The following is a 24,560-nucleotide window of genomic DNA, read 5'->3' as shown; positions in this document are numbered from 1 at the left end:
AAATCTAAGGATCACTCCCAACTACTTCAAGTAGATGTTAAATAGCATCTAGGACACAGTACAGTGGTACCTCTACTTACAAATAACTCTACTTACGAATTTTTCTACTTACAAATGGAGCTCCGTCCGCCATCTTGGATGCGGTTTAGATAGGATTTTTTCTACTTACAAATTTTTAGATAGGGTTGCTTCGACTTACGAATTTTTTCTCCCAATGCATCCTATGGGATTCGACTTACAAATTTTTTCGACTTACAAATGTGTGTTCGGGACGCATTAAATTCGTAAGTAGAGGTACCACTGTAGTATTACTGTGGCTCCCCAAAGCACAGTAATGCATGAATTTTCACTGCTTCTGTAACATTTGTGCAAGAGTTATGCAGACTTTTTTTCTTACATAAATTAGATGCTGCTTTTAGGATGAGCAGAGGTTACTCACAGCAATTTAGGAAGCAGTACAATATATTATCCACTGAAAAGTACATAGTGGCAGCAAATTGCAATTTTTTTTTTGCCTGCATGATTATCGGTTTGCACTCTTTTGTTTCTTTTTAGAATTTTATTCTGCCTTTTTGGTGGCAACAACAACAACAACCCTATGGTACGGTAGTGTACAGTAAAACAGAAATAAAAACAACATACAACATTAGCAATGATATGAAATTAAAAATATGCGTCTTGACTTCTTTTGTAAAAACAGAATGAGGAGGCCAATTGTGGTTCTAAATGGAGTACATTCTACAGTCTGGGAGCAACATGGTGGTGGGGTAGCCTTCTCTTGGCAGTGGTATACCCTCAAATCAGCCTCTCTGGCAGGTCTTAATAATAGGACAAATTCATAGCCTAGTACATTATAAACAGTGTTAGAATGTCTAGTCGCCATTTTGGGGTGTGTGTGTCAGCAACACTTTTTATTTATTATTTAGATAAGCAGGAACTAATACGCAATTCACGTAAGTGACACATTGTTAATATCATATTTTTAACAGAAATAAATTAAATTAAATACATTAAATTAAATACATGTTTAATTTGGGGTTTTACAATAAAAATACTGGTACCATATGTACCATACTACAGTTTTCAAAACATTCTACTCTTTATTTTTAAACTCTTTAAAATATTGTCTATCCTTAACATATACTTTGAGGCATATACATTTCAGCAATCCTTTAGTGTCAACCAGGCGCAAAAAAATAGCACCCAGACTTTTGAGGTGCTCGCAAATAGATAATCTTTAGGCACGAAATGTGCCTGGTGCCCTGCTAATTTCGAACCTTGCTCATAAACAACTTCAGACCAAGCCAGAATATTAAACCAACTTCAGACCAGGGGTTTATATCATTCTTTGTTCTGAAGTAGACTTAATGTAGTTTCCCAGTTTGGATGAAATGGGAAGCTATACTTACATGAAGCCTTCCTGGTTTGTTTGTCAACTTGGACTGGTGAAGAAATTGCATTCCCAGCCAAAAAGCTCTTTCCTATTTTGGCTTTATCTTGCAAACTCTCCCAAAGTCTTAACGGAAGCTTCTGATATCCTGACTGCCTATAATTTCTGAAGATTTCTGATGGAGTGGGGTTAGAGGCAGTCAGAAATATTAGCTTGTTATAACACTTTTTTGCCTAGTGGAGTTGTAGTTGATAAATATGTTTCTATTGATAAATTTATTCATTATTAGATTTGGCAGGGCATTTATCATTTTTCAGCACATAATGGTTTAGATCACTGGTTCACAATTGGCGATCAATGGACCCCAGGGTGTGCGTAACCCACCCAGGGGGTATGCAGTACCATGTACATAACAAAAACTACCCAAAGAGATATCAAAATTTTAAAAAGTAGGGGGTCTATGGTTTGGCTTCTGAAAAACAGAGGCCCCACAGTACTTAGTCAAAAGGAACCACTGGTTTAGATAATTAAAAATAAAGATAGTACAGTACAGGGAAAGCAGCTTGCTGCTTGTGTGAGTAAAAGTTCAGGATTATCTTTTCACATTTCTTAGTTGTTGTCACTGAGAACTAGTATCCCTTTAAATCCCCGCATGCCACCATAATACTGTGATGCATCCCTGCCCTTAGGCAGGGATATCTTGCTTGCTTTACTCAACTTTAAAGGACCTGGGCAGCTACAGTAATGCAGAGATTAGTTGGGAAATCCTCACAAAATACAATTCTCGATCCCCCTGAAGCCAATGAATGGTTTTTGCCAGAGGCACTTCCCCACAAATTGTACATACAGAATTCTCACAGAGAAAGATACAGTATTCACTCATGACTTGGATGCATCCAAGTCCCCCCCCCCCTCTCACTCACACACATGACTGTGCTTCCCATTTACTCTTTGATTTTAAAAATACGTAGGTGTTTGAAGTAACAGAGAGTCAGTTCTTCAGTATTATTGCCCTGAGAATCATTGCAATAATATAGTATGAATAATTTTTTAATCAGCCAGTACTGTTTCATCAAATGTGGAAGGAAGTTAAAGGTGCTTAACTAGCTGTCCTTTTTTGTTGGTTTTACACTCCCCCCCCAAAAAAGCTTATCGGATTTGCTGTGCTGTAGAATATGGGTCTCAGAATTTTTGACCACACTGAGAAGCCCATGGTACTGTAATGGTGTTTGGTTTAGCAGACATCCTCAAAAAAGCAGTCTACCTCTACTGTTGGAGGCAAGTCTCTGAATTGCCACTTGCTGGGAATTGCAGTTGGGAGGAAAACCTTTCAGAATACAAATCCACCTAACAATTAGCCTGCCTTCCCCGAAGGTCTCCGAAGCTGCGCCCCATGCCGGCTGTGCATGGCGAGAGGCGGCGGTGGGAGAAGCTCTTCTCCTCGCCGCCACCTCCTGCCTGGATCAGACATGCGTCGGGGGAAGACCTTTGCCTTCTTCCTGCGCTAGTGTTCCGCTGGTCTCTGCTGGTTGCCCCTCACTGCTCGCGGCAACCGGCAGAGACCAGCGGAACACAAAGGGGAACCAGCTGCATCGCGGTAAGAAGGCAAAGGAAGATCAGCTGAGAGGTGCTGACAGTTGTCAGCGCCTCTCAGCTGATCTTCCTTTGCCTTCTTTCCTTGCTACAGCTGGTTCCCCTTTCGCTAGATAAATGCCCCTTTTGCTAGGTTTTGTGATCGGAGGTTTTTATGGCCACGCTTCGCAAGACGAAGCGGCGGACATAGAAAACCTTGTCGTCTTGCGAGGCAACCTCCGATCGCAAAACCTATTCATTAAGCGAAAAATTTGTCTTACAGGGCATTCATCTAGCGAGGCACCACTGTATGTCAAGCCTTTCTTTGTTGTAATTGTAATTATTTGTCGTTAGGCGGGTCAATTATAAATGGAATGTAATTAATGAAATGTAATAGCGATGTTTATTTTTGTATTATTGTAACTATTTGTTTTATTACTGTGGAATTTCCAAAAGAAAGCATTTGTAAAAATTAAAAGAAAAAATAAGTTGCATTACTGAAATAAATGCACTTTTTGACGATATTCTAATTTTGCGAGTTTCACCTGTAAATCTTGGGGTACTACTAAAGTGAACTAGGCCATTTTCTCTCTGGTGTGGGGAGACATCTCTTCTTTCCCTACTGAAAATTGCATTGGAAACGGAGGATGTTCTTTGAGGCATGATTGCAGTGGGTTTTGGATTCTGTAGTCCACTCCAGACTTGGGAGAGCAGAAGGGATCCGTTCCTGGCTCTACCAAAGCTTTTGGACTGAAATCAACCAGTTCCTTTCTGCTCATAATAATCCCCCTTAATACATTTCTATCTGGACTGGCTTTTAATGGTATCATAGTAAATGTTCTATATAGTTGGTGTGTGCAGTGCCTTTTAAAATATGTAGCTGGCCTTTTAAATAGAAATAGGCAATCTAAATAGTTGCACCTAGCATTTATTATTTCCCTACAGAACCAAGTGCAGAGAGGTAATGCAATGAGTATTGGCCGTTTCTGTTTTCAGGCTGGGAATTACTGGATGGCTGCTTAAATACGACCCATGCTGTCTGAAATGTATGAATCCAGTTTAAGCAGCTTATGCTATCTTGTGATTTAAAGAATACTGATAGCTTTATCATCTCTCTGTAAGTAGATAGAATACAATCCTATTAATCCCTGCATATATTTCTTTGTATATCATTGAAGCCTTCACCTGGTGTGTTGAAGTTGTGTTTTCATGAGAGTTTTGGTACAATAAGCAAGAACAACACAGTGCCAACATTCTCTCTGTATTTTATTTATTTACTGGTTCAATCTAAAAAGTGATTAAATCCTGTACATTATATCCGTATCATTATATGATAATGCTTATCCTGTGACTGTAGTCCTAAATCAGAATTGGGGGAAAAAATGTCTTCCCTTTACAGCAGGCATAGGCAAACTTGGCCCTCCAGATGTTTTGAGACTGCATTTCCCATCATCCCTGACCACTGGTCCTGTTAGCTAGGCATGATGGGAGTTGTAGTCCCCAAACATCTGGAGGGCTGAGTTTGCCTATGCCTGCCTTATAGCAATCCATTTTCTTTTTAAACAGACACACTTCCAGATTGTGCCATCTGTGATGGTCCTAGTAGTTAATGTTTTCTATGCAGCTTAATCAGGATGCTAGCATGACTTCACTGCTGACTTCTTTTTTAGCTTGTGAGCATTGGATACCCACATAGTAATATTTTCGATGTCACTGACCTGCCTGGGAACACCCTTAAGTATTTACTGATACAGATGACTATCAACATACGTGGGGTTTACATTCTGGGAGAAAACACATAAAGCCAATATCACGTATAGTCAAAACACATTGGTTCCAATGGCAGGTGGGATTGCCACGGTCTTTTTTTCTTGGATGCCCCTCCCCCCCTTCTGCATGCTTGACCTCTAAGCTGTGCCTGCCCAGAAACTGTGGTACTGTATTCTAAATCTGACCTTTCTAGATGAACCCCTTTAAAAGTGGAAAGAAAGGATTGCTAATTACAATTGTTCTGTGTATGTACAGTGGTACCTCCGGTTGCGAACAGGATCCGTTCCGGAGCTCCGGTTGCATCATGAGGAATTTGCAACCGGAGGTGCTGCTTCTGCACATACGCGCGGGGCAAAATCTGGAAAAATACTTCCGGGTTTGCCATGTACGTATCCCAAAGGATACGTAACTGGAGGTGAACGCAAGTAGAGGTACCACTGTACTTGTCTTTCTACTTCAATGTAGGCCTGGGCAATATATCAATATATCGCACAGAACTGGTATGAGGGGCAGGCAGCGATGATGGCTTCACTCAGCGGTATATCGTGGGTGAAACTGTTGCCTCCTGAGTCCCTCTGCTACCAGCGCCCAGCGCACCAAGGGAGAAACAAGCTGCAGGCAGAGGTACTCAGGAGCAGTGGCGGTTTTACCAGTGATATACCACTGAGTGAAACTGCCATTGCAGTCTGCCCTCATACTGCCACAGAGGGAGAAACAAGCTACATTAGCGAGGCTCCAATACAGCTTGTTCCGCCCTTGCTTCTTTAAACTGCTTGTCTGAGGAGTGTGCCATTGCCCTCGCCTCAGCCAAGCAGTTTTACAGAGCCCCAGACCTGTCATCGGCTTGCAGTGGCAGGGTGGGGGCTCTGTTAAAGTGCTCTCCCTCCCCAGCTGAGGGAGCCCTGATCCTTCTCCTGCTCGCATGCTTTTTTATTTAAGGATCTTATTTGTAAAACAAATTGAGCAATAAAACAATTTTAAATAGTAGTACTTACGAAAATTCAGGAAATGTTGACAAGAATTGAACTTAGAATACAATTAGTTAGACATTGAGTGGAAGCAAGTAGAAAACAATGGTAGCAGTCCAAAAGGGAGGGGGAACCTCATGATGTCACTGGAGAATATAGTATCTAAATAACTTTATTGTGCATGGGGTGGTGGGAGATGCTAAGCGTCTGGATTTCTACACATTTTGCTGCTTGCAAGCTTTGAATTTAAGTGCCATGAGAATCTTCAAAAGTCAGACACATTGACTTCAGTGGAATTTCCCCCCTGATATGTGCATAGGGTTGCATCCTAAATCATTACAAGATTATAGGTTGATAATATTAGATTTGTAAACTTATCCCATAGCTTTTAATCTTGTGTTCCAACATAGCTGACAATTGGGATCCAAGTGTGTGTCCAGTGAGCATTTTGTAGTGAGGAGTGTTCTTAAATAAGATTCAAAGCATGTTTTCAGTTTAAACTGGTTACATAATACGTAATCTGTCAAGCTTAATTGGGCTGTTAGCAGCCAAGTAAATCGAGGAAGCACATAAAATAAAGCTGTCAGTTTGGGAACCATTGTGAAGTGTTGAATTGGAGATGATCTGTCACCTGTTTGCTAGCTTGTGTTGTGCGGGGTGTGGGTGTGTGCATTTCCACAGAGCTTCATGTACAGATTATTATTACTCAGAAAAGAAGGCTGCCTGTGTTCAAATATGTCAATAGTAGAAATCAAAGCAATAGCTGTTTGCTCCAGTTTTAATCTCTACCCCTCCATGTTTGTGTATGAAGTGATTTAAGAGTTACGCTTAAAGATTTTACTAAAGCATTAGTATGCTTACTGCTTATTTCATTTAGAAGACGTTGGTTAAATTCAAATGATTCTCCAAAGAATTGATTTTGGAGGGGCTAAGAATGAGCCATTGATTCCTTCTCCCACTTCCTGGGTTCCTTTCACACAGCTGGCCATCACATCTTCATTGGGAAGGTGCTGATCTCTATAAACTGTTAATTTGGAAGCCCACTTCAAATCATGGTTTGAAGGTTAATGTAAGCACAGTTTTGCCCATTTAGGATGTGACTGCATATATACACAGCAAACACTATGTCCTGGGGAGTCAGGACCAAGGATGCGGAATTGGAGAAGAGAGCCTCTCTCCCCCATAGCATGTCCTGATGCCCGAAACCATGGTTTGAGGATATAGTGATATCTGAACTGAACCACTGAGTAAAGATCTGATCCTTTGCAATAAGTCTCTCTCTCTCCCCCCCCCCCGATTTTAGCTAGTTTTCTACTTGTAAGCACTAGAGCAAACTCTTTTCCATGGTAGATTTTAGTAGGGCTTGAAAATGGTACTTCATGTTTCTGTAATTGTAACTAGTCACTTGGGGGGGAGGAAAACCCGCTTTTTTATTTTTAAAAAAGAATGTTACTTTTAAAAAAGGCAACTAATAGGACTTACTATTGTTTGCTGTAGAAATACAACCTCATTATAAGGATCCATGATTCAAACATTAAAATTGTCAGTTAATAACTTACTGTTGAGCACTGCCTGCATGTATTCTTGGCATAATGTTTTGTTGTTTTGGGGTGAAAAGTTGGAAGTGGAATTTTATCATTGTTAATCTATGCTTGCTCAAACTAAACTTGCTCTAATGAGGCTGATGTCATATACAGACCTTGAACGGCTGTTCAGATATTAACACACACTTACATGCCCATGATGAGATTGTAAGCGGTCCAGAAGCTGACATGATTCCTTCCCTCCACATAGAGATAAGTCCCTGATACTCCTCTAGGGAAATTTTTAGTTCATGTATTCAGGGTTGGAGGAGATTCTGCATAGAAATAATTGCATGATCATTTGGCTTAGGGTAGGTGATGATGTGTCCTACTTCTCCCTCCCTCACACACACACACATGGATTCTAAATAACTTAGCTACTTTCTTCCTTAAAAAACTGACTTGGAAATGGATAATTAATTCGACCCCTTTAACATGAGTATGCTTGTGTAAACCATAATGGACAACCGTTTGGATTGGGGCTGCACTTGGGTTAAATAAATAAATAATTTCTGGTGTTGCTGTGTACGGTTTCAAAAGCAGTGTGGATAACCATTTTGCATCTTCTTTAAAAGAGAGACCGTGCTCCTCCTTCCTTTGCAGTCATAGCCTTCGTTTCCTGAATGTTAGGACTACAAAACACTTGGAAAGTGTTCTTTGCTTGAGCTATTATGTTGTTGTTTAGTCGTTTAGTCGTGTCCGACTCTTCGTGACCCCATGGACCATAGCATGCCAGGCACTCCTGTCTTGCACTGCCTCCCGCAGTTTGGTCAAACTCATGTTCGTAGCTTCGAGAACACTGTCCAACCACCTCGTCCTTTGTCGTCCCCTTCTCCTAGTGCCCTCAATCTTTCCCAACATCAAGGTCTTTTCCAAGGATTCTTCTCTTCTGAGCTATTATATTGAACCCTAAATGAGAGAACATGTTTGCTGTTTTATAGGGTTTATGGTTGGAATGATGCAACAGAGATTCCAATCTGAATGTGCTTTTAGTCTGCTGGATGTCTGATTTAAACATTGTGCTGTTGTAAGAGCTTCTGTTTTAAAATTAGTCCACAATGTGCCTAATGATCTAGTTTTATAACTTCTTCCTTATGGGATGTCATAGCAAATATTACTGATCATGGTATACTAGAATTTTATTCTAGACTTGTTCAGATAAAATACTTTTGCCTCTGACAATCCCTGATGGTTGTGGACTGCCCTGAAATCTGTGGGTGAAGGACGGTATACAAATTTAATTAAAAAAATAACAATAATAGTGCTCATTGAGGTAGTACATCTGTGTCTGGGGTGCATATCCCTTCAGACAACAGAGAGAAGCCTATCAGGGAGAAGACTTCTAGCATAGCATTCATTGTGGCATTCTAGTTTCTTTTTGTGTAGAAGTCACTTTTTCCCGTTGGAGAGCAGTCAGTCCTGTGAATCACCATCTGCATTCTGACAGCCCAGATGCAGGTTTACCACCTCTAGTGAGAATTAGGTCACTGTCCCTTATGTAAAATACTCTACAGCTTTCTTAATATCATCCTATCAGAAACTAAGAAAAGGCATCACATAGTCCCTGTTTGTGAGATCAGATTAAACTAGGCTGAATTATTTTATCTGTGACATTATCAAGCTGTCTCATTTTTGATCTCTTAATGGTTTTACAGCAAATCCTCTATCTATAATGGAATTAGTCCATTAATCTTACTGCTGAGCTTGAATGTTTTTTTCTTTTCCCCACTTGACTCCAGTGTATTTTTAGTGATTAGACCATAAAAATAATAAATTGTAATGACACTTGTTGCTGGCTGTACAGAAAACGTGTGTGGGCACACATACACACGCTTTGTATAAATGATACCTATCAAACAATTAAGCAATTGTGGTTTTTTCAAAAACTACAATTTTGGTGACAGAAACATTCTAAGGTCTAGTCTTGGTTGTATACAAGATTAATTTGCTACATGTAACTTCTTCATTGACTAAACTGAGGCACATGATAAACCATTTAAATATTTATCAAACTTCTTTTCTGTTTTCTTAGTCTTTGGGGTGTATTGTTATTAGCCTAAAATATCTATTTAAAGCCACAACGAAAAGCCTATTTAAAAATATTTAAAAAATTAAAAAGCTGAATTCTAATGCAGGTTACGAAAGAAGTCCTGGGCTATGTAATAACCACCCTGATCCAGCATTCCTATACTAACACATCCCTTCTCTATATGCAGAGGGATCGCAATAGGGCAGTGGTCCCCAAACTCCCCACACCTGCCCTTTACCATGACCATAAGGCATAACAAAAGCCCTGCCCTCCAGACTGTTGGAGGAAACAGGAAGTCTGTTTGTGCCTCATATAATCAATCTCCATTTGGTGTGATGCCAACATATGGAGAGAAAAGGTTTGTGATATGCCCCATCAGGATCCCTCTGTCTGTACACAAGATCTCTTTTGCCCCCTGCATGGCAAAAAATTGTGCTCACAATATGCATGTGTTACATAGTTCACAATACAGTGAAGATTTGTATAAGAACCAGTGTTGCTCATTTGAAAGAGAATTTTGACAAGGGTCTATGTTAAAATCATAGATTTGCGTGTTCAGACCCAGAGACCTCCCCCCTAAATAAATTCAGACTTGACTCAATTTTGGTTTGGTGTTTGGCAGAATTTAGGCCACAACTTTATTGATTACAGAAAGTGAGTGGTTGCATAGGTTCTGGTTCGACTAGCTCCCTGCACCCTTGCAGGTAGCGCTGATCCAGGGCACCAGCATAGGTCAGCAAAGGGTGAACACCTGGATGGGTGGAAAGCCGGGAACAGGCTATGTTCACCACCCAGATGTCCCCCTGGACTCAGGCATGGGCACAACCCACTCACAGGGGTTGACCAAACCATTTGAGTCCCTGGATTCTTTTAACGGAATACCTTTCACATAGGGATGGCAAGAGCGGTCTCCCATCCCTATCGCCTGAACCAGTGTCTATCCGCAACCTTACAAGTTGTGACGATTTGCTACGTGGCAGGCGAAACCCAAATGGAAGCAGCCAATCAGCCAAGTGGGGAAAATTCCTGCTGTGCCCCTGTCCCAATGACAGACGACACACAATGGCATAGCAAGGTCAAGCACAAGAAGCCCTAAAAGTAGGGAGAGGTGGGCAGGTGTTCTGAATGCACGCATCAAAAGAAGAAGCTCTGGGTCATGTGCATGGGCACATATAGGTCCCTCGATCCGTTTGGACTGTGCCCCATTGGCCAGATTGAACCCAACATCGAGGGACCTACCAATCAGATGTTGTGGCTGACCAATCTTACCCACCCACAACACAGGGTGTCGGTCTCCAGGTCTCACTGCAACATGTGCCCTCGTTGAGTGAGGACCCTATTTATCTGTTAAAATCGGAGTACTGCTGAAATGTAAAGCTTCCTGGTCTCCTGTGCTGCTTCCATGTGTGAAACTCTCATAAGAGGAAGAAAAACCTAAGCAAAATCATGGTTTTCTTTAAAAAAACGCACTAGCTTACATGCTCTAGTTGTATTTATGTAAACAGGAAATCAGTGTTTTCATTCATACTACCCGGTATGAATATACTTTCATGCATGATAAGGGTTTTATATGTTCCTTGTACAGATCGTTTATACATCAACACTGTTTCACATGTTTTGTAAGGTATTCTGAAAACATTAAGTATAGGATAGAGGCAGTATTGGCTAACTTGTACAATTCTGTCTTCCTGGATCTTAAAATGAATAAATGAATAAATGAATAAATAAATAAGGGGTGGTAACTAACTACCATCTGCTTCATACAGAGAAATTGTGTTCTATAAATGTAGATAGCTAAAACTATTGATTACTAGTGTGGTTATCAGTCTTGAGATAAATAAATGGATCCCTTTAATTGTAATAATAATTTGGGACATTGTTTTCAGTTTAATGGGTGCCACTCAGTTTTTTGTTCATGGTGGGTACTGTTTTTCTACTGAGTGTGATTCTCATTTTTAAAATTTGGTACAGGTTTAACTATATTAACACATACATAGTCGAAATGTAACATTTCATTGTCTATGAACTTCCTTTTGATTTTATTTTCATATTTAAATGAATGCCTCTGAATCATTTGGAGAAACCATTGCAGAAATAAAGTGGATGGCAAATTTGACTCTGTCATTTTACCTATTCTCTGCCTTTAAATTTAAAATCTGTACCCAGGATGTTTGGTGAGTTTTCCAAATGATACTGGTTTTTAGAAATATAGGGTAGAATCTCCAGAATGTTAGGAGGCTCATAGAATCATGGAATTGTAAAGTTGATCCCCCCCATTCAGTATATATAAATGTAATAGAAAAGAAAGGGAAGCAGGGATCCTGCTTTTACAGATTCATAGTTTTGCCTAAGATTGCCATTTCTTTTTCTTTCCCAGAATGTTTGCTACGAAAGCTCAGGGAAGAAGTAGCAGGGAGAAAAACATTACCCAGTGGTAAGTTTAACTGTCTTTCCCATTGAATTAGATTTAAAAAGTAATGTTTCAATAACATTGGTTTTTAAACTTTTTTTTAAACTATTTTTTTGCTTTGGATACCGAATAAAATATTAGCGATCCCTTTAACTGTATATATGCTTATAAAAGTAATCAGGAAATGAAGAAGAAACAATTTAGTTTTCAGAAACAATTTAGCTATTTAGTTTTGTAATTCAGATATTAGCAATACTTTATTTTCAATTTATTATTATTATTAATTAAATTTCTATACCATCCTTCATCTGAAGATCACAGGATGGTTTGCAATATAAAAATACAAAAATGCATACCATAATAACAAACAAACACACGCACACCCCAAGTTTAAAAGGCCATAGATTGCTTAACCAGACAAAGGCCTGGAAGAAGAGAAATGTTCAAAAAGGTAATCCCTTAGCTGTGCCCTTTACCTCTTGTTGTTCTATCAATCCAGTCATTAAACTTCAAACAATACGACCCTGTTTACATGGAATCCTAAGTGTGAGCTCATGGGAACTTGCCAGGAGGAAACACGGCTGCATTGCATCTCCCCTGCTGCCATGCTAACTGGAGCTAAGCCATGGTTTAGTTTAGATGCATTACATCTGAACCTGGGCTTGTGGTTTGTCTTGCTTCAGGCAAAATATGTTTGTTTTTGGTTTACTGCTTGTTTGTCTGAGGCAGACAGACTATGAGTCTGAGTTTGGATATGGCTTAGCTCTGAGTAGTGCAGCAGCAGCAGAACTAGAAGACAAGCAAAGCAGCCATGGTTAGTTACCAGTAACTCAGGAAGTACTGTCTTATAGCCATAGCTGCCAAGTTATCCCTTTTTTAAGGGAAATTCCCTTATGCTGAATAGGCTTCCTCGTGAGAAAAGGGAAAACTTGGCAGCTATGCTTATAGCACACAGAGAAAGCGGGGTGGGTGGGTGGGTAGGATGGTGCCCTTATGGAATGGTTGGTCATGAGGCTTATGTATATAAACCATGATATGTACATTTGAGTATTTACTCCCTTAGCACCCTGATGCTTTGCAAGTTGAGTAAAGTTATAGTTGACTGCATGGCTGGATTCTACTCTAATGAAAGAGTAGAGTAGCATGAAGAGGTTACTATTTCTGCTGAGAGATAGTTTAATCTGAATGGGTATGACCTTTAAAACAACCCAAAACCAGCTTAGTGTAACTGTCAGCTTTCACAGTACTAATACTTACACAGTATTGCTTATTTATATACTACTTTTTGTTTCCTCTTTTTACAATAGTGCCTGAAAATGACAACAAAGCGGAACTTGTTTGTGCGGTTGGTGCCATGCCGCTGTTTACGTGGAGAAGAAGAAACTGTGACTGCGCTCGATTACTCTCACTGCAGCTTGGAGCAGGTGCCGAAGGAGATTTTTACTTTCGAAAAGACATTGGAAGAACTCTATTTAGATGCTAATCAAATTGAAGAACTTCCAAAGGTATGTTATCTTCTAATTGTGTGAGTGAAGAGTGCTCACATGCACATTTGTGCACAAGGACAGGGGATGGACTGATAATCTTCTAGTTGCTTTATAACACCGATAGCCAGTATTGCTGAACATACTTATCTGGTCCTGTGCAGGTCTGCACCAGAGTGAATCATGGTTAATATTAAATGGCATCTGAATTTTACAGCCTCATTTGCAGCCAGTGAACTTGGGGTCCCTTTTTCTGATTACTGTATGGGGAGGAGGATGAGCTTACCTTTAGAAGTGGTAGCAGTAACTTGTTTGTGTTTGTGTTTTGTATAGTACTTATTGTGCTATAGATTGGCAAAGCAGAACTCCTGTCTCAGTAGTCTGGACACCATTTACTTTTTCTCAAAACACCTCAAATGGAGTGTCATTCCTGAACATGTGTTTGTTTGTGGGAATGATGAGCCCTAATGGTAGCTACCATTTTGGGGAGATGGTAGTAGTTGTCACTATATCTCCTCCACAATGATGCTCTGGAATGATACTGGGTTGTATTTCACTGATAACTTTTACGCAAAGTAAAAGGTAAAGGTAAAGGTACCCCTGACCGTTAGGTCCAGTCACTGACAACTTGGGGGTTGTGGCGCTCATCTCGCTCTATACGCCGAGGGGGCCAGCGTTTGTCTGCAGACAGCTTCCGGGTCATGTGGCCAGCATGACTAAGCCGCTTCTGGTGAACCAGAGCAGCACACGGAAACTCTGTTTCCCTTCCCGCCGGTGCGGTCCCTATTTATCTACTTGCACTTTGATGTGCTTTCGAACTGCTAGGTTGGCAGGAGCTGGGACTGAACAATGAGAGCTCACCCCATCACGAGGATTCGAACTGCCAACCTTCCGATCGGCAAGCCCAAGGCCCTGTGATTTAGACTACAACGCCACATTGAAATTAACATGGCGAACTTGGGTTCATTAATTTCATTGGGTCTACTCTGAATAAAAGTGGAATACAACCCATAATGTCCAAGGTATTTGGGAAGAAAACTAGTGGTGTCAGACCATCAAGAGGGGCCCTGTACACCTGTGGCAATGGGACAATAAAGTTTTTTTTTTTAAAGTTGCAGAGCCACTACTGAAGGAAAGTGTAAGCCATGAGGGTGGCAAATTTCACCACCACTCCTCAAAACAGCAAAGTTGCTTTGTTACCATGAGGTAACTTTGTCAGATGGGTGAGACCACCCACCTGTCAATCACCTGACATCGTTATGACACTGACAGTAGTGCTTTTTTAAAGGAGGTTGCTATATCAGCTGTTCAGCAACCTCCTTTGAATTTTTATGGGTGGCAATCAGCTGATTGGCTCTGGGAGCACACTTTCAGATAGGTACCTCCTTTAACTCTTTGTTGATGGAGAAATGCTGTTTAAAAATGAAACATTTTCTCCTCTGCAGAAGAAGTGGTTTAGATTTAAAGCACCAGAGGAAGCCCTTTGAAGCCAAAGTGCTTCCTCAAACCCCCTTGGCTGCAACCATTACAAATATACTAGCATGTGATTTTAGGGTGGGGATGCGAATTTAAAATCTGAGTCTTTAAACAAGATACCAATGTTTTGTTACTACCTCCAGCTAAAATTATATTTCATTAATATGTACAACTCATATCAGATTAATAACTATTTATTTTATCTGAATGCTTAAAAAGTGTATGTTAGTAACTTACTACTTTACTGTTATTTATTACATAGTTCCTCACGATCATTGTGTGAGATGGGTTAGGTTGAATGATGGTGAGCAGCCCAAGTGAACTTCATGGCCAAGTGTAGATTTGAACCTTGGTCTCCCCATTCTAATCCAACTCTCGCCACTATCTGGCTCTCAGATCTATCATTTTCCTCCAGTGGCCAGAATTATCACAATATATAGACTTATCCGCAATATATATACTGTGGTCCTCAGTGATGGATTGTTTGTTTTGAATCAGTAGGATACTAAAGAGCACAAGGGATTTAGCTACAAACCTGCTAGTCCCATGTTTGAAGTTGCCTCGGCTATTAATTCATTATGTGCCCTTGGGCAAACTGGCATAGCTGCCAAGTTTTCCCTTTTCTCGCGAGGAAGCCTATTCAGCATAAGGGAATTTCCCTTAAAAAAAGGGATAACTTGGCAGCTATGCAAACTGGTCTCTGTTCCATAATCAGTTTGGAGATAATCCCTGGCTTTCAAGGGTTTGTCTGTAAAGTGATCTGATGTACACAGTCCTTGTTTCCAATCTCACTTTCATCTCACGAGATTATCTTCTCTCTGCTTGTGATTTGACATCTTCTAGGTTGGTTACCATGAAACATGTCTTAAAGTCAGGGCTTGTGGGCTTTGAATTGCATGAAGTTTTCAAGGGAATCTAGGATCTACAACAGCTAGTCCATGTTTACAAGACTCCACCGCTTTTTTGCCTCTCATGCCTTCTAGCCATGTTTCCCTAAATACATTTACCTGTATTTCTCCTGGAGTGGAATCAGTTTTGAATATTAACTATGAAGAGCTGTGGGTTTTTTGGTGTTGTTTTTTTTGGTAAACTGTAGTACAGTATGTTTTACACATGTGTTCACCAGAAAGGAGTGTTCGTCCTGTGTTATTAATTTGTTTACAATTTATTTTTTGCTTTAAAATACAGATTATCAGTTTAGACAGATTAATATTTAATAAATAATAATTATGAAGTAAGTATTTTGCCAACAATTTTATAAGAATATTTGTAGTGTCCTTTAAAACTCTTAATGTACAAGATTAGTTTTGGTTATTTGTTTGTGATTAATAGCTTCAAAATCCTGAAATGTAAAATGAGGTTTCTTGCAGATTATCTTGATCACTTTATCATTTCTTTGACTCAGTAGCTGGGCTTTTAAAAGTTTAAACCTAGCATATTACAATAATATGCTCTCTCTTTTGGTCTTTGTCTCAATAGCAACTTTTTAACTGTCAGTCTCTGCACAAGTTGAGTTTGCCGGACAATGATCTAACAACATTGCCTGCATCCATAGCAAATCTCATTAACCTCAGGGAACTGGATGTCAGCAAGAATGGTGAGTTTTTTGTTGTTGCTACAAGCACTGAAGAGCAAGGCTGTATCAGTGTATAAATTCCCGTTTTCTGATTGACCTGTAATAGTTGAGTTTCTGTAAAATAATAATAATAATAATGGTTGTCTCCAACATCGTTCTAAATGAACATGAGTCTCTCATTCTCCTCCCATCACCCCACTCCTGTCTGTTCTAAGCATTCCCACAAAGCTCTGGGGTAGATGTGGCAAGGGTTCAGGACCTGCACAGTGAGAAGAGAGCAGAGAAAGATCTGCTGCACAAGCGAAAATCCTTGTGCTGATGGGACACAGGAGTTGAATTACTTCCCATTCCTCTTAATTAACAATCTTGTGGTATTGTTATGTAGGGTTTTCCCTTTCTGTTGTCTGTATTTTCAGCCCTACTTCAAATGCCATGCTATACAGAGGCATAGTTGTGTAGATAAACCAAATACCACTTTTGCTTCCTGTCAGTGCAGGGCAAAATCAAAATGCTCATAGTTGACCTGGTTTTTTGCTGGATGCTTGCAACTCCTATGTAACCTTTTCTTCACATCTCCTTAGGCTATTGATTTGAACTAAGAGCATTAAAACTTACTTTCTAGCTTGTAGAACATTGATTTCTGTCACTTGTTCATTCCCCAAAACTTTCTAACAATGGCTTCTAGCATGTTACTTAGTTTTTATCTATTGTTTTCAATGTGCTTTGTTATCAGTTACTGGATTTTTGAAATTGATTACTTTTGTGTCTTGTTTTTATTCACTTATTCAGTATTGTTTACAACTGTTGTGAGCCACCATGAAGGTTTTTTTTTTAAAAAAAAACCCTGAATGGTTGTATATAATAAGTTAAAATAAATAATAGACTAAGGTGATTATAAATCTCCCCCCATAGGTTCCAGAAGTCAACACATTTTAAAATTTGCAATATTCCTAGAATGCACATACTTAAGCTTAGCCTCTGACAAGTCTGAGGTGAAAGGAATTTCATAGCTGTGAGGCAACTGTTGAAATGTGCCTTGGTCTCTCAGCTTGGAATATATGTAGAATTATCAAGAGACCATACATGGCAAATCAGAAGGATCACACTGGGAAATAGGCAGAGAATTGACCTGAATGGAGTGCCAGAATCAAAATAAGACCCCAATGCAGTCATTTTTAGACCAAGTTACCACTGCTGAAAATCAAAGGAAAAGCTTGAAAATGTGTGCTTAAATGTTAAAATGCTTAAACTAGAGAGAGTGTTCAGGCAACACTTTATTTTCTGTTAGTGAAATAATTCAATGGAAGTGGTATTTTTTTCAGCAAAAATACTGGTCTCTCTGATCTATTAATCAGCCTGTCCAGATCCTATTGCTTCAGATGTTGTATAGCTTTGGTCAATGACAGTAACATTAGCATGTATACCTGTCCAATTAATGTAATGCAGTCTGGGTTTGTTTGCTTCTGGTTTGTAGAAGTTCAGATTCTCCTTGATTTATCAGCAATTCGTTCGGAACCTTCTATATACCTAGGGAAGTATTACAGTGGTGCCTCGACTTACTAATTTAATCCGCACCTTCGTAGGTCGAAAAATTCCAATGGCGGAAAACGCCATTGGAAACGCAATTTCCCATAGGAATGCATTGGAAACGGAAAAATTTGTAAGTCAAAGCAACCCTATCTAAAAATTCGTAAGTCGAAAAATCCCTATCTAAAACTGCCGCAGTTTCCTTTCGGATGTCGAGACATTCGTAAGCGCGCGACCATTAGCCCCATTTGCAAGTCGAAAAATTCGGTTGTCAAGTCGTTCGTAAGTCAAGGTACCACTGCACATTATTGTGTACTATTTCAAATGTTAATAGAATAGCATTGGTGAGGCAAGTGTCTTCTTCTTCTTCTTCTTCTTCTTCTTCTTCTTCTTCTTCTTCTTCTTCTTCTTCTTCTTCTTCTTCCTCTTCTTCTTCTTCTTCCTCTTCCTCTTCCTCTTCCTCTTCCTCTTCTTCTTCTTCTTCTTCTTCCGATACATCCCTAAACTGCATTGGACTATAATAGGCAAATAGGAGGAAACGATAGTGGAGAATGCAATTTTACATTTGATTGCTCTCTGTCAGACACCCAAGCTGAGTGATGGCTCAGGGCAGTCTGGCAGAGAGCTCATTTCCACTCTTCCAAGCTGCATATTGGCTTAGGGAAACCTGGCATAGAACTCAGTTGCTCCTTAAGAGCTTTTGCCATATGCCTGAGGCTGGTGGAGAAAAATAGTTAAAAGCCAAATCCAGAAACAAAAATACATTTTTTAAAAAAGCATTGCTACGGTTGTGTAATGCATATTGACAGTATTATGAGTGCTATTGGTAACTGGTGTATTTGAGGTGAACTAGTGCAAGCTTTTGATTAACTTGGCCAATGTTGCAAATATCAAACAGTTTTGGTAATTCAGTAGCAATGTGAGTTTATATTTTAGCTGTTCAGATTTAATTAGCCGAGAAGAGTCTCAGGATTGAGCACGGTTTTCTCCCCCCCACCTCATTTTGGTACAGCAGAAAACCAAAATACTGTAGTTAATTATTTATTTTCATTTAGAATATTATAAACCAAATTACACTATAGATGGTCACAAAATGGTTTACATAGCAATCAAATAATTAATCAAATAATAAGGGGTTTAAAACAAAAACAACAGGTAAAAGAATAGATTCCATAGATGTAATACAACTTAAAATGCCTGCTGGAATAGAATGGTTTTCTGAAGTATGGTTTACACTTGCCTAAAAAGTATGACCGAACAATGGTTTGTAAACTTGGTTTTCATTCAACGGCAAATCATATTGTCCAGCTAGTATGGTGACAATTCACTTATATTCCTTTTCCTGTAGTTAAAACCAAACATGTGAACAACTATCAGTCCCTTTCACTGTGTTCAGTGTAAGCTGCTATGAGTGCAGGGTGTTTCTTTTTCTGCTTTTAAATGTATCTCTTATCAAGATTTTGCCTCCCTGCTGTCACAAATAAAATATTTTGCATAAACTTAAGCTAGGAGACAATCTTTTAAACGCTGTTCCCTTAATGTTTTCTCGGAGAAGGCAATGCTTCTATTGGAATCTGGCCACATGCCTACTATTTTCTTAATTAAGTTTCATAAGTTTGTAAGACAGACTGTTCTGTTAACTTTGTGCAGCTGAGAACCTCGGGGTAATCTCTTATTGTGTTAAATTGCCTTGAGGAAAGTTCATTCTTGCCATTTATAAATGGGTTGCCAACCTGGCTTAAGAGACACTGGCAAGCTGTTTTTTGCATGGCTCCTAGGCATTTCAAGGAGGAGACAGTCCATTGCCCCCTCACTTCTATGTGCTTGGGATGAGAGAGATGATTAGAAAAAGAAAATCTACTGTCCCTTCACAGCTCAACACACAACTTCAGTTCTCAGGGACATTAAAACTATTCGGGGCTTGGAATGAGAGTGGATGAGACATAAAGCCTTGTGTGTGAATGCTGTATTACTGGAACATTGGCCTGAGGCTGTACATGGCATGTCTGAGCAGCAGCTGTTTAAGCTGGGTGACTACAAGCAGAAGGTATCTTTAAGAAAAGATGACCTATGGAAAAGATGGTTAAGTCATGACATTGCCAATACCGGTAGCACACACTTTGAAAGCTGTAGACTAATAAAGGAAAAGCAAATGGTCACAGTATCAGTTTTGAGGATATAAGAAGTGGATTTCACCCATCTAAATGTATTTGTATATATTCAGCTTATAATTTTTTACATGTCAGAGTGAGGGGCCTTTTTGAAATGTAAGTTTAGCAAGCTGCTTGTGTTTCAAGCTCAGAGGTAGTTAAAACAGTCTCCCCTCCGCACCCCTCAGAAAGTGAATGGGAGAAATTATCCATGCAGATGGTATTAAGGTTGTATCAGACAACTATGTACCTGAGAGTGCCGCAGGGAAGATACAGCACAGATTTGAAACTAACTTTGGATGTCAGGGGTTTTTTTAAAAAATGTGCATACCTGGTTTACATTGCCCACATTCTACTTGTCTGTTTCCTTCTATATTGCTCCTCTGAGGATCAGTGCACCTGTTACAATCTTAATGATTGACCTTATGTAGATTGGATGCTTGCAGCTCAATACAGTAATAATATTGAAGATTGGGATAAGCTTCCTCCCATTTGCAGTAAAGGCTGGAGAGTGCTAAGAATGCTACTATTCTGGCTCACAGTGTTTTTGCTCCTCTGCCCATTAGTGATAAGGAGAAAACATACTCCACATTTGCACACTCACCTGGACAGGAGAAATTATTTTCTGGAAGGGATATAGGATAGCTGACTGGGCACTTTCTTGTTTAGGTTGGTTCAGCTGATTCTCCTTTCTCTTCCTCTCAAAACTGCTTGCCATAGATATAAAACACAACTTCAGTAAGCACAGTTTAAAACATTAAATTTCAAATTTGAAAAAAACCCCAAGAGCAATTACTAAATAAGCTGGCCAACACATTATTCAACCCAGCGCAGAAATCACATAAAAGACCAAGAGCTCTGAATATTAAAACCCCAGATCTTCAAGCCAGCAGATTAAATGAACATGTAAACGCGAATAGGATGCAGGAAGCACCTAATTTTCTTGGTATCTTCTTGGTTGCCATTGCAATTCCCATTATTCTACAAATGAATATATGGTCTAAATTTAAAGTGTTAAGTGTGCAGGTTTATAAAACCTATTGAGAGCTTACAGAGACTCATATGGATTCTCTTATCTTCCCCTTTATATTTGATATTGAGTGTTTCAATTTAATGCCTGAAAACTTTAGGTATCTGGCAAACCTCATTCCAAAATATGTCCCATTACCAAATAAGTTTAACCAAATATTTATGCTGTTATCATTATCATTTTTTGTATGCTGCTTTTCCATAGTTAAAGCCATGCTCAAGGCAACTTACAACATGAAAAGATTTACACGATTACAAACAAAGCAAAGTCACTTATAAACAATAAATATAAAACATTAAAAAGTACACAACCAAATTGAAACAATTTCCACATAAATCATAATAAAATCTCTCTCTGTGTGTGATATAAACAGCAACAAAAAACCGACAACCCCCCTAAACAATACCCCAGCCCAAGAGTCTATTCAGCAGCCTCTGCTTTTGCAGCTGGAGACAATAAGGGCCCATCCTCCTAGGCCAGGTGGGAAAAGGCCAGCAAGGCAGGGAGCAGGTCTTCTAGGCCTCACAGCCAAGATGATTTCTGTGCGTTCTTGTTTGTAATAGAAAGCTACCAGCTGAGATTTGGCATCATTTAATGTGTTTTAATACTGTTTTGAGACTTGAAATTTGCAGTGTGTAATGTCTGCAACTTTACACATTGTATTCCCTCCTTTATGGGGTTAGGGTCTTCAGACTGCCTTGGGAATTGGGTAGGAATTATTGTTATACTGCCTTAATTATTTTGGTATGTGCTATCATTTTTGCCCTATCTAACTTTCCTAAATATATAAGAAATTTATTGAGTGTTATCGGAGAGTACAGTTCTACACCCTACTGCTTCTCCGCAGAGCATTGAATGAGAAAGACAGACCACCAGGATTGTAGCTCTGGCCTGCTGCCACCTTTGAATTTTCACTTAGATAGCTTTACTAGCCAAATGAATGGAGAGAAACTGGAAACAGCTTGCAGCCATGTCATGTAGAAGACTTAGAGGAAATTGCACAGATTATCTCACAGCTGTACAACCTTCACTTCTTCCCATCTCATATGTATCATGGGCATCAGTGACACTTTTCCTCTGTAACATACCGGTAGATGAAAGTTTGCTTAGTATAGTACAGTAGGTCATGGGTGTACAATTTGGAGTTAAGCTATAAAGTGGCCTTGGGATAGTACCCCGGCAATCTACAGCAAGAGCATTTAGACCCAACCTCATGCTATCCTAAATGTTAAAATGAGATTGAAGCAATAAAATATTCCATATAAGTGCCTTTCAAAAGATCCCATGCCTAGTACACCACCTACAATTAATATCCAGCTTTGATAATATGAAGACTACTTTGTTTCTCTGTTCTCTGTCATACAAGGACTCTGTGCTGGAGTCTGACGATCCAAGTAACCTGTAGAATTTGTATTTCCAAAATGGGGTATTTGCCTTTTTGTCCCTGTAGCTATGGGGGCAGTTAGAAAACCTACCCAGCATTGAGTGAGGCAGTTCTTTTTATGCCTGCAAAACTCCTCCTGCTATCCCACCTTATCCACTGCAGACTTTCAGGAATGCATCATGTCTCTCTCTCTCATACACAGAGTTTTATGAGTAGGCTGATAAAAAGTTATGGGGAACTCAAAAGCTTGTTTATGACTCTTAGACATTTTGGCTGGTTCTGGTAAAAATAGAACCATACTGTAGATTTTGGATTCGTAGCAAAAAAAATCAGCCATGGTTAAGTTTATTATTATGTGTGCTGTGCTACAACATAAAGTTATTTATAACATGAATGTGTGCATGGAGGTTTTGGTAACATGCAGTACAGAATTGCTGGGAATGTGCAGACCATTATCCATAGAACACAATGGGAAATTCCCATGCCACATGCAAGACTTTGGCTTATTTCTCATGTCTTTAAGAGTGCCTTGCTTCTTTTAATTGTGTTGCAATATATACATTATGTACACAAACATGCCTACAATATAGTCAATTAAATACAACACTGGTGGAGACAGCAGTGAAAACCTTTAAATAAAAGAGGTTCATATGGCAAAGGTTCCATCCGGCACAGTTCTACCACCTTCTGGCTGCTTTTAGGCAAAAATACTTGAAGAAATCCAATTGTGGATCTCCCATGTCAAGTCCACTTTGGCTCATTGAATCGTATGGGGCAGGAAAATGTTTCCGATTACTTCCCTTCCTCTCCTGTGGGCATTCATAAATGAAATGCTGGACACGTATTAGATAGGTTGTCTGGCATCAGGAATGGCAGTGATGTAATTTAATAACATAGATATGTGGAAGTAGTATGGAAACATCATAAATAATATGCTAAGAACTTTAGATTCAGAAGGTGCTTTGGTTGTGAGTCAAAGATGTCCAAACATTGCAAGATGGCTGTATTCGTGAATAGGCTTTTAAAAAAGCTTCATACTAAGCAATACATGAAAACTAGAAATTTTTGTTGGAGCTTTATTAATTTGGGAATTTTAAGAAATATAATTTCTTGAACATATTTCCATTTTTAGTGTGCAGGTATCGAATCCCTGCGACGGGGTGAGCTCCCGTTGCTTGGTCCCAGCTCCTGCCAACCAAGCAGTTCGAAAGCATGTCAAAGTGCAAGTAGATAAATAGGTACCACTACAGCGGGAAGGTAAACGGCATTTCCGTGTGCTGCTCTGGTTCGCCAGAAGCGGCTTTGTCATGCTGGCCACATGATCCGGAAGCTATACGCCGGCTCCCTCGGCCAATAATGCGAGATGAGCGCCGCAACCCCAGAGTCGGTCACGACTGGACCTAATGGTCAGGGGTCCCTTTACCTTTATCCATTATGTACTTTGTTTAAATGAATGTTTTGTGATGTGATGAAAAAACAATACAGTCGTACCTCGGGTTACGACCACCTCGGTTTGCGAACAGTTCGGGTTATGAACTGCGCAAACCCGGAAGTGTTTTCGCCGCGTGCGCGTGCGCAGAAGCGGCGCGCGCGCGATCGCGCGATCTGCGCATGCGCAAAGCACGAAAATCGCGAAAAACGCGCTTTGCGCATGCGCAAAATGGCGGCGCCCATTGCGTTCGGTTTACGAACTATTCGGGTTACGAACTGCGTTCCGGAACGGATCGCGTTCGTAACCCGAGGTATTACTGTAGCTTCTCTCAAGCTGAGCACGGTGGCATTCAGATTTGTACTTTTGTTGCCCTTTAGTCAGTTCTCATTAGATTTTTAAGGGCCAAAGTAGTATGTCTACCTCCTAAATAATTTTTCTTTGAATAACTGCTTCATTTCATTATCTCTGATTAACATGCTAAATGTTTATTTTAAAACATCACAAGAAGGATTGGTTTCTGTATTAATTATCATTGGCTCCAATAATACATAAGCAGACTAATGATGCCTCAGAGATTATGTCTGACACTGTGTTCCTGCACTCATTAAACTCACTTTCCTTTCTGCTTTATGTATGTACGTATTCTACAAATGTTTAAACTACTTCACAGCCTGAGGCCATAAAAGCAGTGTACAACAAGATAACAAGATAAAATACAAACTCTTAAAAACAAAAAGCCATCCCTACAGATGTACAATTAATAATTCATAAGCGAAATG

The 24,560-nt window shown here is 39.7% G+C and overlaps 1 protein-coding gene across 5 annotated transcripts in view; it reads left to right on the top strand.

Moving 5' to 3' along the window:
• Window positions 1–24,560, top strand: part of ERBIN (erbb2 interacting protein) — a 93,984-nt gene that overhangs the window by 26,790 nt on the left and 42,634 nt on the right. For 3 of the 5 annotated variants that reach the window (XM_060280263.2, XM_060280262.2, XM_060280261.2), the window contains exons 2-4: window positions 11,690–11,746; window positions 13,030–13,227; window positions 16,162–16,279. In XM_060280263.2, coding sequence (XP_060136246.1) covers window positions 13,039–13,227; window positions 16,162–16,279 — 307 coding nt within the window. In that variant the 5' untranslated portion in view covers window positions 11,690–11,746; window positions 13,030–13,038. The remainder of the gene's footprint in view (window positions 1–11,689; window positions 11,747–13,029; window positions 13,228–16,161; window positions 16,280–24,560) is intronic. The other 2 variants (XM_088652670.1, XM_088652669.1) reach the window with 1 other exon arrangement.

The sequence above is a fragment of the Zootoca vivipara genome, chromosome 10 (genome assembly GCF_965207765.1).
Source record: "Zootoca vivipara chromosome 10, rZooViv2.hap1.1, whole genome shotgun sequence".
Taxonomy (NCBI): domain Eukaryota; kingdom Metazoa; phylum Chordata; class Lepidosauria; order Squamata; family Lacertidae; genus Zootoca; species Zootoca vivipara.
This window is presented reverse-complemented; position numbering and strand designations above follow the sequence as displayed.